Source organism: Megascapheus bottae, chromosome 25, assembly GCF_031878675.1.
Source record: "Megascapheus bottae isolate mThoBot1 chromosome 25, mThoBot2.hap1, whole genome shotgun sequence".
In the NCBI taxonomy this organism is placed as follows: domain Eukaryota; kingdom Metazoa; phylum Chordata; class Mammalia; order Rodentia; family Geomyidae; genus Megascapheus; species Megascapheus bottae.
Genome location: NC_143533.1, coordinates 6,422,715 through 6,437,429, shown reverse-complemented (window position 1 = coordinate 6,437,429; position 14,715 = coordinate 6,422,715). Strand labels below are relative to the sequence as shown.

Here is a 14,715-nt window from a genome sequence, read left to right as displayed (position 1 = left end):
TGAATTACTACTAACATTATTATGCATGGTTACCGAGGCCAGTGGCTGGAGCAGAGCACATGAAAGCCTGTAGCAAGGAAATGCAAGATAGGTTTGGGGACATTCGTTCCAAGTCTCTGGGGGGTTTGTTGATTGCCTATTGTGATGGCGCTTAACCCACTGAAAGCCAGGGTCACGTTAGCACTGTATCCCTGATTCCCTGCTCTGCACCCTCCCATGGTCGGCAGAGCATGTGATGTCGCCTCTGAGCCTCAGTTTCACCACCTGTAGAATGGGGCTCTTACTCTCTGCCTCCCAGATCTGTGGTTGGTTAGTACACATCATTAGCTAGTACCTATAACCTGCCTGCATCTTTTGTCTTTATTGTTTCTGGCAATAAACCCGAGGTCTTGGGCTTGCTGGTAGGCTGGTGCTCTGTAGTGACGGCTGGCATCCAGAAGGTGGTATGGATTGGCCGTACATCCTCAGGCATGTGGCATTAACTAGCGGGTGACACATCCAGAGCTTTCATGCCCACGCGGATGGCTGGATTTTCTGTTTTTACAAAGAGATGCGAAGACTGCTCTGTGAAGCCTCTCGGATTTAAAAATCTTGGGAGGATTTGAGACACATCTCCAGTGCCCAAGGCCATAAGGAAAGCAGCTTAAAGTTGTCCACAGGCCCCTCTCCCCTCACCCCCATGCCCAGCTCCTGCCTGCAGGCTTCCTCTCACCACAGCTTCGTTCTCCAGGGAGCTGTGCTCAGAACTGGGTTGTTCCAGGAACCGCAATTCTGTGTGCTTTGTAATGAGTTCTAGGACCTCTTGAGACACGCATGGAACATTTTGTGACTGAGGCCTGAGAATTTGGTCAGTGCGTGTGCGCACAGTTGCATGTAACAAGCGTGGAAACAGTAAAATGGCATTACAGGTGAGCTTGGCTGTGGTTTCCAGAATCTCCCAAGGCTCTGGCTGATGAAGTCCCCCACGCCAAAGTCTACGCTTTCTGCCCAGGCTCTGTGGCTCCTTTTTCTAGAGTTTGGACTGAGACACACGGAAGGCTTGCTTGTAATCCTTGTATTTAAACCCTTGAGTGCAAGGAAGAGGGTGGGAGGGCTGGCAGGTATGCAGGGCCTCGGCTTACCTGCCCAGGGCTCTCTAAGCAGTCAGGCGCCTTCTGCCCCCCTCCCACAGCGGGGTCTCTGGTTTCTCCCCTGGGCCCCTTTTAAAGGTGAGCCCGAGTTTTCTTTCCCGTAAGGTGAGGGCTGTGTGGTGCTAGCCCGCCACCTCCCTCTGAATGAAGCCTTTCTCAGGCAACAAGGAGGCTCTGTGCTGCTGCCGGCCGAGAGTCCACGCTGGCTAGAGCTGGTTGCTGCGCACGCGCCGGTCTCTACCTCAGGGACCACGAATGCCCACTGCAAACCCCTGTAGGGGCATTAAAGGGGAAAGGGACACTGGGCCTGCAGCTAGGCCTGGACGGGAGGCAGAGGGTGCAGGGGACAAGGGGGGGGGACTCCTTCATTGTCTTGCTGTGTGGGGATGGGGAGAAGGGGACACTGCACAGCCTGGTGGAAGCATCCTGGGGACTGGCTGCAGGTCCCCTGGGAGGCCTTCTGCCTGGTGTCACCTGCACTGTGGAGTGGGGAGAAGTGAGGGAGGGAAGCACTCAGCTCAGCCTCTGTCCCCTACCAAGGTGTCATGGGGCTGAGTATGAGGGGTATAGCTAAGCTTTCACAAAGGAAGATTGGAGGTGGGATCTGGGAACCTGCAGTAGGTCCTGTGTCCACTGCAGCCGCCAGCTCAGAGGTTTCGCCTTTCTCCAGGCCAGGAGCCGACGTGTTAAAGTCTGTGCTGAGTGCTCCAGGCTCTCACCTGCTAAGGTAGGAGAGCAGTCAGTGACGATAGTGACCCCCTGACAGTGGGGGGGTTCAGTCCCACTGGAAGTCCCTCCTCCCATCCTGTGGAGGGGAGGAATGGGGCTCACACACGCTCAGGGCTCCACCTGTGGTTACATCCACCAACCCACTGGTGTACGCTGAAAGTGTGGCCCCCTGGCAATTCCTGCATTGAAGCCATGAGCCCTGGTACCTCAGAGAGACTAGAAGAGAGGATCTCTAACAAAAGGATTGCGTTCTGTGACGCCCTGGGCTGGCCTGAAGGTCTTGACTGGCATCCTTATGTGAGGAACAGGTCTGGATAAGGAACTGCCAGGGCGGGCATTCCACACACCAGGGGAGGGGCTTCAGCAGAATGCAGACCCACAGACCCTCCAGCCTCCAGAACTGGGAGAAAAAGCACTTCTGTTGTTACGATATTCTGCAGCCCTGGCACTCAAACACAGCTTAGGCACAGGTCGAATCCAGAATTGACCGCATGCTTGATGTCAGGCCAGACAGTTGACTGTGCGTGTTGGTCTCTGGACAGCATGCTTCTCCCATCCACTACGAGAGCCGTTCCCTAACCAGGCCCTCCAGTGTTTGATCATAACTGTGTGTAGGGTACAGTTTCCTGGGCCTGTCTCCAGTCATAGAGATAGCAGAGATAGCCCCACCCTCATGTCCCCCCTGCCGTATGCCACCAGGAAGTCTCCACTGATGCCACGGGCTGCCTTTGGAACTGAAAACGAGAAGGCCTGAGTCACAAGGTTGTCATCTCCACCCTGAAGCCACTGCCCAACTCCCAGGAGCAAATGCTACAAGCTGCATCCCCAGTGCACAAGAAGAGAGCCAGCCCCACCCACTGCGCATGTGACAGAGCAGCCGCCAAAGCCCTCCTCCCTGCTCTCTTTATTGAAGCTTAATTGCTTGTTAAAATCAGGCCTTTGGCCTTACAGGCTGGAAAATATTTGAGCCCTGCTGGCTGATCTTCCAAGCCAGGCTTGAGTTGGGCAGCAGAGTGTCATTTTTCCAAGACCTGTAATGAGACAAGCAGCCCTCTCTTTAAACAGGCAGCGGTCGGTGGGGACAGAAGTGTACACAGAGTCACTTTGGACTCATCCCTGCCTCTCTTGGAGTTGATTGGTTAACACTGCAGGCTCCCCGCTGTGGTAAAATGACTCTGTTTTGTTTTTAGTCAAGACACGGATCCTCATTTCCATCCCTCATGTCCACAACCGTAAAACGGAAAAAAAAAAGAAAAAGCTACACAGATGCTTAAAAAAGGATTCTGGTTTTTACTAAGGTTTCTGTTTATTGCTTCCAGTCATCTCCCTTTCTGTAGACATAATTCACCTGACAAGATTTCCATGTCTAAGGTGGGCACCGGTGGCTCTCACGCCTGTAATCCTAGCTACTTAGCAGGCTGAGATCTGAGCATCCTGGATCAAAGCCAGCCTGGGAAAAAAAGTCCATGAGACTCTTATCTCTAATAAATTACCAAATATATATATATATATATATATTTAAAGCCAGAAGTGGTACTGTGACTCACACGGTAGAGCACTAGCTTTGAATAAAAAAAGCTCAGAGACAGCACTCAGGCCCTGAGTTCAAGCCCCAGGACTGACCCAAAAAAAAATTGTTTTAAGCTCTAGGAGAGCTGCTAGCCAACAAGAGACTTGCAATCCTCCAGTACAGGGGTCACAGCTGGGCTCTCGCCCCTGCATGACCTTGGGTAGGTCACTGGATGACCCTGACCACCATTTTCTCCCTTCCTCCCGGATGGTGCTAGAGGAGGGGAGAAGATTCCCAAGGAAGATAAGCTGGAGCCCCAAGCGTGCTCAAGTGGCTCAAATACCATTTGCCATGGCAAGATAAACATCTGTAACTGGTGTGTGTGTGTGTGTGTGTGTGTGTGTGTGTGTGTGTGTGTGTGTGTGTGTGTGTATCCTGTCCATAATTGTATCCTTTGCAAGCATTCCAAAATCCAAACAACCACATGTGAGACCCTCTCCGTCCCCATCATTTTGGAACAGGGATCCTATTAAAAGTTGCTAAATGATAGTATTTATCCTTCAAAGCGCAACCAGCGTATCTCGTGCTGAGGGCTGGCTGGGGGCTGTCAGCCGATCTAGACAGGGTTTGGCTGCACGCTGCAGGTGGGACCCAGATCCACTGCCACTCAGCAGGTCCTGGGGCTCATATGCTAGTGGCCATGGCCAACCCCAGAGCTGTGCCCAAGCTGACTTGGCACTTCCACTGTGGTCTCATTGGCTGCAGCAGGTGAAACAGCCAAGCCAGGCTGAGAGCTGGAAAAGGCACCATAAAGGACCCTGGAGCCATGGCCCAGGGGCCGAGGCTCTGGGCAGCTGCAAAGAGCCGGAGCCGCTAAGCGAGTCCCCTCTGTTCCCCTGCGTGTTTTCCTTGCATGTGATGCTTCTGTGGTTCTGGGTGACATTAAGAATCTGGGAACGTTCTACAGGAGCGGGCCAGCGCCGGCGAACTCCCTTTGGGTCTGCAGGAGCCATCTCTCTGACGGACAGGAATTTACTCCACTGTAAACCAGAGGGCCCCAAGTTGGACAGACACGATGGATTAGGCAGACAGCACCGCTGACCCGGTTCCGCTTCGTTAGCCTCTCCAATTAAGGAGGATGTTGCTGTGAGCGAGACCTACAGATGCACACGCACGTGCGCACACAGGCCTACCTGGACTGAGCCTCTTCAGGGAGAGTCTCACATTTCCTGCCAGTACCCAGGGAAGAAAATAAAACCCGGCTGGCAGTGGAATCCCGAGTGTTAATAGCATGGCCACTTGTGAGCGCTTTATCCTCTTCCTGGCTAGTTAATTAAGATGCTAAATAGGTAGCATTTGTGCTTTCTCCTTCCAGGGGCTTTTAATAAGCCTTGGACTCTGACCATGTGCCAGCAGGGTATCTGATCCTGGAACACAGATAAAGAGTGGGGCCTTCACTGATCAGCGGTATTAGCCTGGTTTACTCCCCCCAGCACACACACACAGGGATGCACATGACCTTCCAAGAAGTGTCGCCCCCCCCCCAGGTGAAGTTGTTTTATTAGGGGCTCAGGATGGATCCGTACCCCTCCTCCTTGGCCTCGGAATTCTGAGCAATGAGACATAAGCCCCACACAATAGCCAAATGGGCTGTGAAGTATGGCTTAATTAATCTGGGCACACACCCAAGCCCGGTGCAACGCTTCGCCAGAATTTGGCTTTGGGAAGGAGGCTCCCTGTGAGGTGGAAATGGAGCCTCTTGTTTTCTAGTCAGAGTCTCCATGGTCAGATGGAGTGGACAGAAACTCGGATACAGACTGATCAGTGTACTGGCAGCGTCGGGGAGGAGGCAGGCCCTGGGTGCTTTTGTGGGGAAGTGAAATTCAGGGTGGATGTTCTTGTGTGGGAAGGGGAGGTGAGCTAGACAGAGGAGTGAATAAAACAGCGAGCCTGTTTCCCCATGCGTCTCTCTAGACATCTGGGGCTAGCCGGGCACGGTGGCACACGCCTGCCATCCCGGCTACCCAGGAGCCAGAGTTCTGGAGGAGTGCACTCCAAGGACAGTTCCCAAGACGCCGATGATGGAGTGCTGAGCCTGTCATCCCAGCCACGATGAAGGAAGCATAAACAGGAGGATCTCGGCCCAGGCCAGCTCCAGATTAAAAGCCCATTCTGGAGAATAAAGTCCTAAAGAATAAAAATTAAGGGACTAAAAGTCAAGCTTAAGGTTGTACCCAGATGGGTCTGTCTGTCCAGGCAAATACGGCTCCCACCAAAGCCACCTTCTCCGACTGGGCTTCCTCTTTTCCTTGGAAAGCACTCCTCCCCTCCCCCCGCTCGCCTGGTCTCTCCTGGGCCCTTCTTCCATCCCCCTAGTGTCACCATGGTCCGTGGACTGTTTGGTGAGTGAGTGAGCAGCGTTGTCAGGGTGTGCGCATGCGCTGATGTCTATCCCAATGCTGCTTCTCCTCCCTTCCCCAAAGGCGGAGACGTGGACCTTCTTCATCTCGTGTGTGTTTGGGGGGGGGGGGAAGAGGTGGCATACTGACATCCCTGGAGAATGGGAGCAACAGCATTGGTTGTTCCCCAAGTATCCTTGAACTGAGAAGAAACAAAACTTTGGGCACACTCCTGCCCTGCCTTCTGAACCGTTGTTTCTTTTCTTCCCACAGGACCCGCACCCCAGTCCACCCATCACGTTGGGCACCCAGGTGAGTTACCCCACGGGGTCTTTGTCATTCTCCCCACCTTGATCATCTGGGGCCAGCGAGCCAGGGCATGAGCGCCCCCTGTGGGGGTGGGGAGAAAGGGCCTTGAGACATGATCCCCGAGGTCTTTTGTGTTTTCCAGCGTTGGTGAGACGCTCAGTGCAGAGGGGGAAAGGAGACAGGGAGGCGGGGGGAAAGGGGGCGGTGTTTTTCTGGGGTGTGTGCTTGTTGGTGGGAAGGGCACACACCCAGCTGCCAGGGTGGGAGGTAGCAGCTTTACCTGTGTGGGCACTATGGCCCGTCTGAGGAACCAGGAGGGCAGTGGTGTTTCTGTGCAGCATGGATGACTGGAGAGCCTGGACAGGAGGGCGGGGCTCCTCTCTCCACTTCCTGTTCTCCTGGGGGTCAGAGTGCCACAGACCCACATGGACCCTGGTTTCTAGCCCCGGGACAGTTGTAGGTGATGGCATCTGCAGAGTGCTGGTGTCGGCTTCGTGAACCACCATGCAATGGGAGGGAGGTGTCTTTGCGCCTGTCATCTCCATAGCTCAGTCAGGAAACAGAAGGAAGGAGGAAGGAGACACCCCCCTCCCCGCCCCAGCCCATCCAAAGAACCCTATGGCAGACACTACAAATAGTCAGAGGCCATTCCCAGGATGTGAACACCGCAAGGCTGTTCCATGGATATGAGCACCGCAAGGCTGACCGCGAGGGGTCTCGGAGCCGTCAGCAAAGATGTCCCTCACTCGCTCCCCGTTCTCATCCTCCTCAGGCCCCATCCCCACATCCTTCCCTGGATCCTCCCAAGAGAGGAGCCCAACCTGTGTTGCTTCAGGATGGCCCAGAAAAGCCCAAACCCCAGGGGTGTGGGGGGGGAGCTGGTCTCCAGCTGGCAGGGCGGTTCAGAGGCGGTGACACTGATGGGGAAGAGGCCCTGCCAGTCTGCTCCATCCCCGCATCCTATTTGCACTTGGATTTGGACTCAAGCTCAGGCTCTTTTTCCTTGACTGGGTTCACTTAAACACCTAGACTACCCTCGCTGGCAGTCCTCTGCCAACCTGGGGTGATTCTGATGCCCAGAGGATGTTCAGCAACATCTTAAAAACATCTGAGGTGCTTGTGTCTAGTCAGGGGAGGTGGTTGTTCCTAGAGACCATTGGGCAGCATCCTGGGATAAATGAGGAGTCCCCCTCCCCACACCAGGAATTAATTATTCAGCCAGGAGTGCTGGTGGTAGCCAAGTTGAAAACACTGTCTCAAGCAATCCTATTGGTGAGATATGGTTAGGTGGATGGATGGATGGATGGATTGTTGGGTGGATGAATGGACAGATGGGTGGGTGGATGAATGAATGGATAGATGAATAGGTTATTGAGTGAATGAATGAATGGATAGGTGGGCGAATGAATGGATGGGTAGAGGATGAATGAATGATATCACAATAACAACAAAAAATTGAAGAAAAAAGAGAGTTACAAATTTTATCTTCAAAAATCTCTCCCTGCACACCAGTGGTATCCCGAGAAATTTGAATGTGCCTTTGATCCGCTCCTCTTTCCGACCCTCTCCTGAGTTTTCCAGGTCTGAATCTGCTCTGGTGGGCTTGACCCTTGTCACTGAACTACAGCTCTTCTGTCCCCTCCCCACCCCGGCCACTCCTCTGTCGATCAGTTAATGGCTGCCAGTACTCACACTGGGTAAAACCAGGGGAGCTCTTTTGTAGAAAGATTTGTCATTCTGGGTATTTGTGGACTTGGCTCCCTGGCAAGGCAAGAACCTCCCAGGACACAGAGATCAAGGGCACTGGGGAGGTAAGCCCCTGACTGCTCACTTTCCCAAACCAACCAGGTAGCTGACTTTCTCTGATCGACTCACTGGGGGCAGAGAGGGGGTTGGTACATAGAGGGAATGCCATTCAGATATGAAAGGCATCGGGGATCCCCGAGGATCGCAAGCCAGGCCTGTGTGGAAAATGAAGAGTGGATGTAGGAGATGAATGCTTTCAGACTGGTGTCACTGAATCTCCTCACTTCTGCCTACTCCACCTGGAGGGAAGCCAGGCCTGGGCTTTATGCTGAGCCCGCAGAGCTCAGAGGTAGTAGGTAGACGGCTGCTGCTGGAATAGTCAGAGGGCTTAGGAGGTGTGGGCATCCTCTGGCCTCCAGCCCTGCCCCTCTCAGCAGATGCGATCTGCTCTCAGGGTGTGGTAGTGAGCTTCCGGCATGTGCAGTAAAGAGTTAAGCCTGCCAAGAGGTGATCTGAAATTTCCCCCCACTCTACCTGGGCTCCTATCAAAACAGTGCGGGTTTTCCTTCCACTCGATTAAAGCCTTTGCCTCTTCAAGCCCCTTCAATGCCTCTGAGCCGGTAGGATGTCAAGATGAGTAAGAAATTCGTTTATCAGCCAAGGGTGAAGGAAGGTGTCTGAGGTGGCCAAGGGGGGATCGGATTCAAGTTCAGGGACATCCAGTCAAAGAACTGTTGAGGCCAAGGGACCTCCAGGTCATAGCCAGGTCAGAAATCTGTCAGATGGTTGTTGTGAGCTAATTATTGGGCTGCTGGTTAGCCAAACTTACACTTGGGTGTAAACCACCCAGCGCAGTGTCTTGCCTGGTGGCCTCCATGTAGGATGGTTTTGCCAGGCACAATTTGGGGGTGAGGGGCGCCATAGGCATCTAGCAAGCGGAGGTCAGAGTTGCTGCCAAACCGGCCTGTACATGCCTGCAAGCACACCCCTCTCCTAGGAGAAAATGAGCGCGCCTAAGAAACCCCAGTGGAGCCTCACTGGTCCCTGGACCAAAGTCACAGGCAACAAGGTGGGGCCTTTTGGGGGGCAGGTTCTCTTGTTTCTGTTCCAATGTCAGGCTTGATGGTCAAGGTCAGGCCCCATCTGGTCTGCAGGCTCTAGGCCTGACATATCCATCACCAGTCCATAAAAGGAGGCTAAGACCCTTTGCCAAGTATGGGCGAGTCTCTGGGCTCTGTCTCCAACACTGCAAAAGCAAATCAAGTGCATCTACGTGGCTGGGGTTCTCAGGGGCCATATCTGGGTCTTCTGGGATTGAGGTCCGTGGCTGGGGTTCTCAGGGGCCATATCTGGGTCTTCTGGGATTGAGGTCCGGCTCCTCTTTCCACAGCAGAGCCCGCCTAGTTCAGTGCAGTCTTCCCCTAGAAGCTGTCTCCCAGCCCCAAGCCTTCCTGGCCTCCTGGCCCCCTCTGCTGGCTTAGCGCTTCCATGAATCTTTCCTCCCTACTGAGCACTTTGGAGTCTTCAGGATTTCTGGATGGTTCCTACCTGAGTCTCCTGCCCATTAATCCTTACGGTGCAGGGACAGGCCAGTCCCTTTGCCCGAATCCTTTCCACTTGCTGTGACTCCTTGGATGTGTAATCAGACCCGTAGAGGTGGAGGTGGCCAGGCCAGGGAGTTGGAACTGGGGTGGTGGCACTGTTTGGGGGTGGTTCTGGGAACACAGTGAGTCAGGGGCACATGTGGTGTGACACGACACCCCGCAAATAGCCAGAAAGCTCCCTGAGGCAGGAGCTTGGTGATGCGTGCTTCGCCATGAAACCTAGACCACCCGGAGGTCACCGCGCTGCTATCTTTGACACCAGCGACTTCACCCAAGGCCAGGGCTTTGATTCCAGCCCTGCACCTAGGACACTCACAGTTAAAAGGACCCTGACATCTGTGAGCCATGACACAGGCACTGTGCAGACCTGAAGCCGGGATCCCTTAGCCCTTTGCCATGGAGCTCTTCCACGGAGCTTCTCACGTGGCCTCGCCCGATCACCTTTCACCTCTGTCCCGCAGCATAGCTGAGACTGGCGGGTGAAGAGCTTCAGGTACCTGTAGCCTCAGAGCGTCCCATTCCCCTCAGGCAGAAGGCAGAAGCCTGGGTGCCACCGGTAGGGTGACGGTGACAGGGCCCCTCGCTGGCTCCAGAAGTGTCAGGGGTTATGGGGAGGCCCCAGCTTCTCTAGGGCGTTCAGGCAGTGAGGGACATCAAAGAGAATGTCCTGGGGGATTGCAGGAGGAGGGAGGCTGGGTGGACAAGAGCTGACTTGTCTCCAGAGGGGGCCCACGGGTGTCTGATTTGAGAACCAGGCCCCATGTGACCTGTGCCACGGCATAGCCAGCACTGGAGATGAATGGCCTGGTGGAATCCCGCTGCAGCCCTGGGGACAGGCGCTCCTGTTCCAGGATGGAAGCAGGGGGAGCAGGCCAGGCTGGGTACACGGGGGAGTGTGTGAAGTTTGCAGGGGCCCCTGAGCTCAGGGGGTGCACTTCAGCACCCCAAGAGCAGTGAAAGGAAGTGTGGGCTTATGTATATTTTTTTTAAAACTTCATATAAATAGTTAATAAGTATTCAACAAATACATTTTATAAACACACAATGTATAGCAAGTATATTATACAATTCACAAACATATAAATATTTATAAAATATATTTATAAACACAAAATTTTATAAATATATAGCACACAAATATACATATGATATATAATATTTCTATAACATGTACTTAGGCAATATATTAATATATAATATGTAGTATATAAGTTACAGTCATATAACACGTAATATATAGTTACATAATATATACATATTCTGCATATATTTATAAATTTAAAATATTTATAAAAAGGCTGGAAGTGGCTCTGTGGCTCAAGTGATAGAATGCTTTCCTTGAGCACAAAGCAGCTCAAGACAGCACCTAAGCCCTGAGTTCTAACCTCAAGGAAAAACCTGTGCTATAGCTGGTGGAATTCAGCCATGGTGGCCCCATGGAGGAGTTGGTGAATGCCGTGACTGGGCTGTGAGGCTCGAGCACTTCATGACACTGTGGAAGCGAGCCTCAGATAGCTGGAACTAGACAGGGAGCCATGGCTGGGCTGGGGGCCCGGCCCATGCTGTCTGTGGTAGCTGGATACAGCGCTGAGCTGGACCTCTTGGGGGAAAACCGAGTCACAGGCACATTCAGTGACAGACCCAGAGTCTCGCGTGTCTCAGGAACCCGACCACCCGTGCCCGTTCTGGATGGCTTTTCCTCCCACCAGATCTCAAGTACAACACAGAGACCCAGTATAGAGGTGGTACCGGTTACAGCTACCTGTGAGCTGGGTCAGATACAAGGTGGTGGGTGATGAATGGACAGATGACAGATGGAAGGATGGATGATGAGGGGATGAGCAAGGATGGTGGATGGATGGTGGACGGATGAACACGGGATGGATGGATGATTGATAGATGAATGGATGACGGGAGGATGGTGGAGAGATGATGGATGTGTGGGTGGCGGATGGATAGATATAGGTGGATAGATGATGGATAGATGCTGGAGGGATGGATGGATGATGGATAGATGGGTAGATTGATAGGTGACTAGATAGATGGGTTGAATGGATAGATGAATAGATTGATGGATAGGTGATGGATGGAGGGATGGATGGATGGATGGATGGATGGATGGAGGGATGGATGGATGGAGGGATGGATGGATGAATGATGGATAGATGATGAAGGATGACAGATAGATGAAACCCACAGCCACTTTTTCCGTGTCTTGGAACCCTTGCTAGTGGTACAGTTTGTGCTTCTTATCTCTAAATAATATTTTGAAGTGCAAATGGACGGATATCAGTTATGTCAGCATGGAACTATCCAAATATGTAAAAAAAAAAAATAACAAGTTGGTGGAGCGGGAGACATTGGGTTCTTCATTAACACATTAATTAGCTAGATTTGGCAGAGGGTCTGATTGCTACTATAATTTGGAAGGAGTGACAAATGTAAATAAGATTTTGAGGATGTGCCACCAGTGTGACATGACATGAAACTCTCTGGCACTTCCTCCGGGTGTCAGAGTTTGGGGCACTGCTCAGGCGCCAGCTCCCCTGTGTGCCTCCATCAACGCAGGGGTTGCAAAAGCTCACTGGAATTTGTCGACGTGGTTAGGAGCATAAATACGCCTCTGTTCAGAGACCCCGGAGTTCTTTCTCCCGGACCCGCCAGAGGCGGACATTGGCTCACGCTGTTCCCAGGACAGGAGCCAGGCTGTCTGTCCACATACGCCAGACTGTGAAGACAGGGCCCTCCGCCCTGGCTCCTACCCCCTGTCCAGGTTCCAGGGCTCTCCCTGGGCGTGGTGAGGAGGTCCAGCTGCTCCGAGGAGGTCGTGCTTGCTGCCGGCAGCACACAGAGGTCTCTCGGGCCACTCCATGTCTGTGTCTCCTTCCTTCCGGACCATCTTTATTCTCAGATAAAACATCATCAAAGCAAACAGCTGTTGACACTCAAGGGCTCACAAGCCACCTTCTGTGTATCCGTGGGGTCCCCCCACTCCATAGTCACTCCCCCCACAGAGATGAAGCCTGTTGCAGCCCAGCTCAGGCCCCTCCAACCCACCCACCCACCCAGGGGCTGCAGCTGGATGGAGGAGTCCCTGAGGGCCCCAGGTTGGCTGGGGTGGCCTGGAAATCAGAACCTAGCCAGCAGCTCTGTTGTGTAACCCCAGGCCTGGACCCCGCACACTGCTCTCCCTGCTCCTCCCAGGGCTCAGAGGACATGGAGGGAGAAGTGCCCAGCCTTTGGGCCCAGCTGACTCCATGGCAGTCGTCATCCATGTGTGGCTGCCAGTGTTTTACACACTCCTCAGTGACCCAAGAGGTCCTGAGTGAGCACACACATCACGTGAGGCACACAGAACAGAGCAATGTGTGTGTGTGTGTACTTCCACACGCGCAGTCAGTGTGTGAGTGTTAGGCCCCACCCAGAGCAAGAACCTCCCGTTGATCAGCGTGGGGGCAGGGACTGGGTCTGGCCAGGGTGGCCAGGCTGCCTCAGGCCACCCAAGATCTAGTGGGTAGAACACACGCCGGCTGTGAACCAGGCACTCTACTGCTTTAAACATTTGCTGGTAGAACCTTCTAGAACCTCCAGATCATGGATAACTCCCTTTCAGAAATGTGGGAACCAAAGCTGAGTGATGGTACACTTTATGGTGCCTCTCATATGCGTGTGTGTGTGTGTGTGTGTGTGTATATATATATGATGTATTGGGTACTGTGTCTTCTAGTTAGTAAAAGAGAGGGAAACTGAGTCTGAAAACGTGGATTCATGATCTGAAGCTAGAGCCAGCCCTGTGCAGACCCCATACTCCCTGTTCTGGACTTGGGGTCTGGCTGACAGTTGTCATGAGCCAGGTGTAGCCAGCTCTCTGGCTTTGTGGACATGGCCTCCCCGGCCCGGCCACCTTCCCCCTTAGCTCCCCCCCTCCCCGCCTACCCTCTCCCTTGGCTGCCCTCCCCTTGGCACATCTGTCGGCCACTCTGGCTAGTGATGGAGCTGAGCTGGGTGACAGGGAGTTGACTCTGCCCTGAATGGAAGCTTGGCGACTCCCCCTTCTAGATACCCCGTTCTTGGGATATCTGATTGGGACGGTTGTTAGAACCGGGTAAGCAGAATTGCTCCCACGGTGAGCGTGTGCCCTGCGAAGCCTGGGCTCTCCGGGGGCTCTGGAGCATTTATTGGTAGGCAGTCCCCACGTTCCACCCCCCCACGTCCCTACATCGTACGCTACACTTCCCTCCCACATGTAACCATCCCATGGAGCTCAAGACATTGTTGCTACCTGTTCCCACAGACCAGGAGTCCTTTCTGTCTGTCTGTACGTCTGTCTGTGTGTCTGTCTGCGATCGTTTTTCCTGCTCTTCCATTCCTTTGCCGTGTTCACTGTGAGTGAGGTGAAGAGCCAGTGCTCCCTCAACCCCAGAAATCACCGGGTTCATCAGACGCATTTGCAGAATGAGCAGGCTCAGGCTGGGCAGCCCAGCTTCCTGGTCCTCCTACGACCCGGGATGGGCACACACCTGGGCGGGCGTCCCAGGAACCTGACCTTACCCCAGGTTGGTTCAAGGAACGGCCGACGGCAGACACAGCTGGAAAGGCCGGTGGGGTCTGTGCACGGCGGAGTGTTTGGGATGTGGGAGAAAGCAGGCTTGCCTGGAAAACACAGGCGAGGTTCACGGTCAGGAGACGTGCTTGAAAACAGAAGCGCGCCCCTGGTCACGTCAGAAAGGGCGAGCGTTCGTTTCCCGTCATTTGGTCCGAGCGTGGGTAGCTGCCTGTGGCGGGGGGGAGGGGCAGCCATCTCTTCTCCTTTGGGGTGATTTTTGTTTAAGTGAACACCCTTGGTCTCCTGAACACTTCTTTTAATTAAGTTTTTTTGGTAGACAATAAAGATGGAAAGTGTTCAAGGCAGGCAGCGTGGCCACTGGATGGCAGTGCCCCCGTGGAATGACGTTAGCGCGTGCATGGCTGCTGTACTGACTCCGTGACACCTCCCCAGGACTCATTCCTTCATTCCTTCGTTCATCTTACAACTGCAAGCTTGGCATCCTCTGTTTTGCTTGTTGGGTGTGCTTGCATCTTTGTCCCCTCCCTGGGTGCCGTGACTGATGGAGCAGTGGCAGCCATCTTGGGATAGCACAGTGGAACATCAGAGGTCGAAAGGAGTGTAGAGATGAGCTTGCCCAGCTGCTTCGTTTTTAAAGGAGGAAGGACTGGAGCAGAGGAAGAGCGACTCACATGGGTCCAGGATGAGAGATCAGAGCCCAGGGTGCCGCAAGGGGTACCAC

General features: G+C 53.5%; 1 protein-coding gene across 1 annotated transcript in view; it reads left to right on the top strand.

The window, feature by feature from the left end:
- Window positions 1-14,715, top strand: part of Xylt1 (xylosyltransferase 1) — a 134,245-nt gene that overhangs the window by 43,705 nt on the left and 75,825 nt on the right. Inside the window, exon 2 of the mRNA XM_090358114.1 lies at window positions 6,042-6,080. Within this exon, the coding sequence (XP_090214240.1) occupies window positions 6,042-6,080 (39 nt within the window). The remainder of the gene's footprint in view (window positions 1-6,041; window positions 6,081-14,715) is intronic.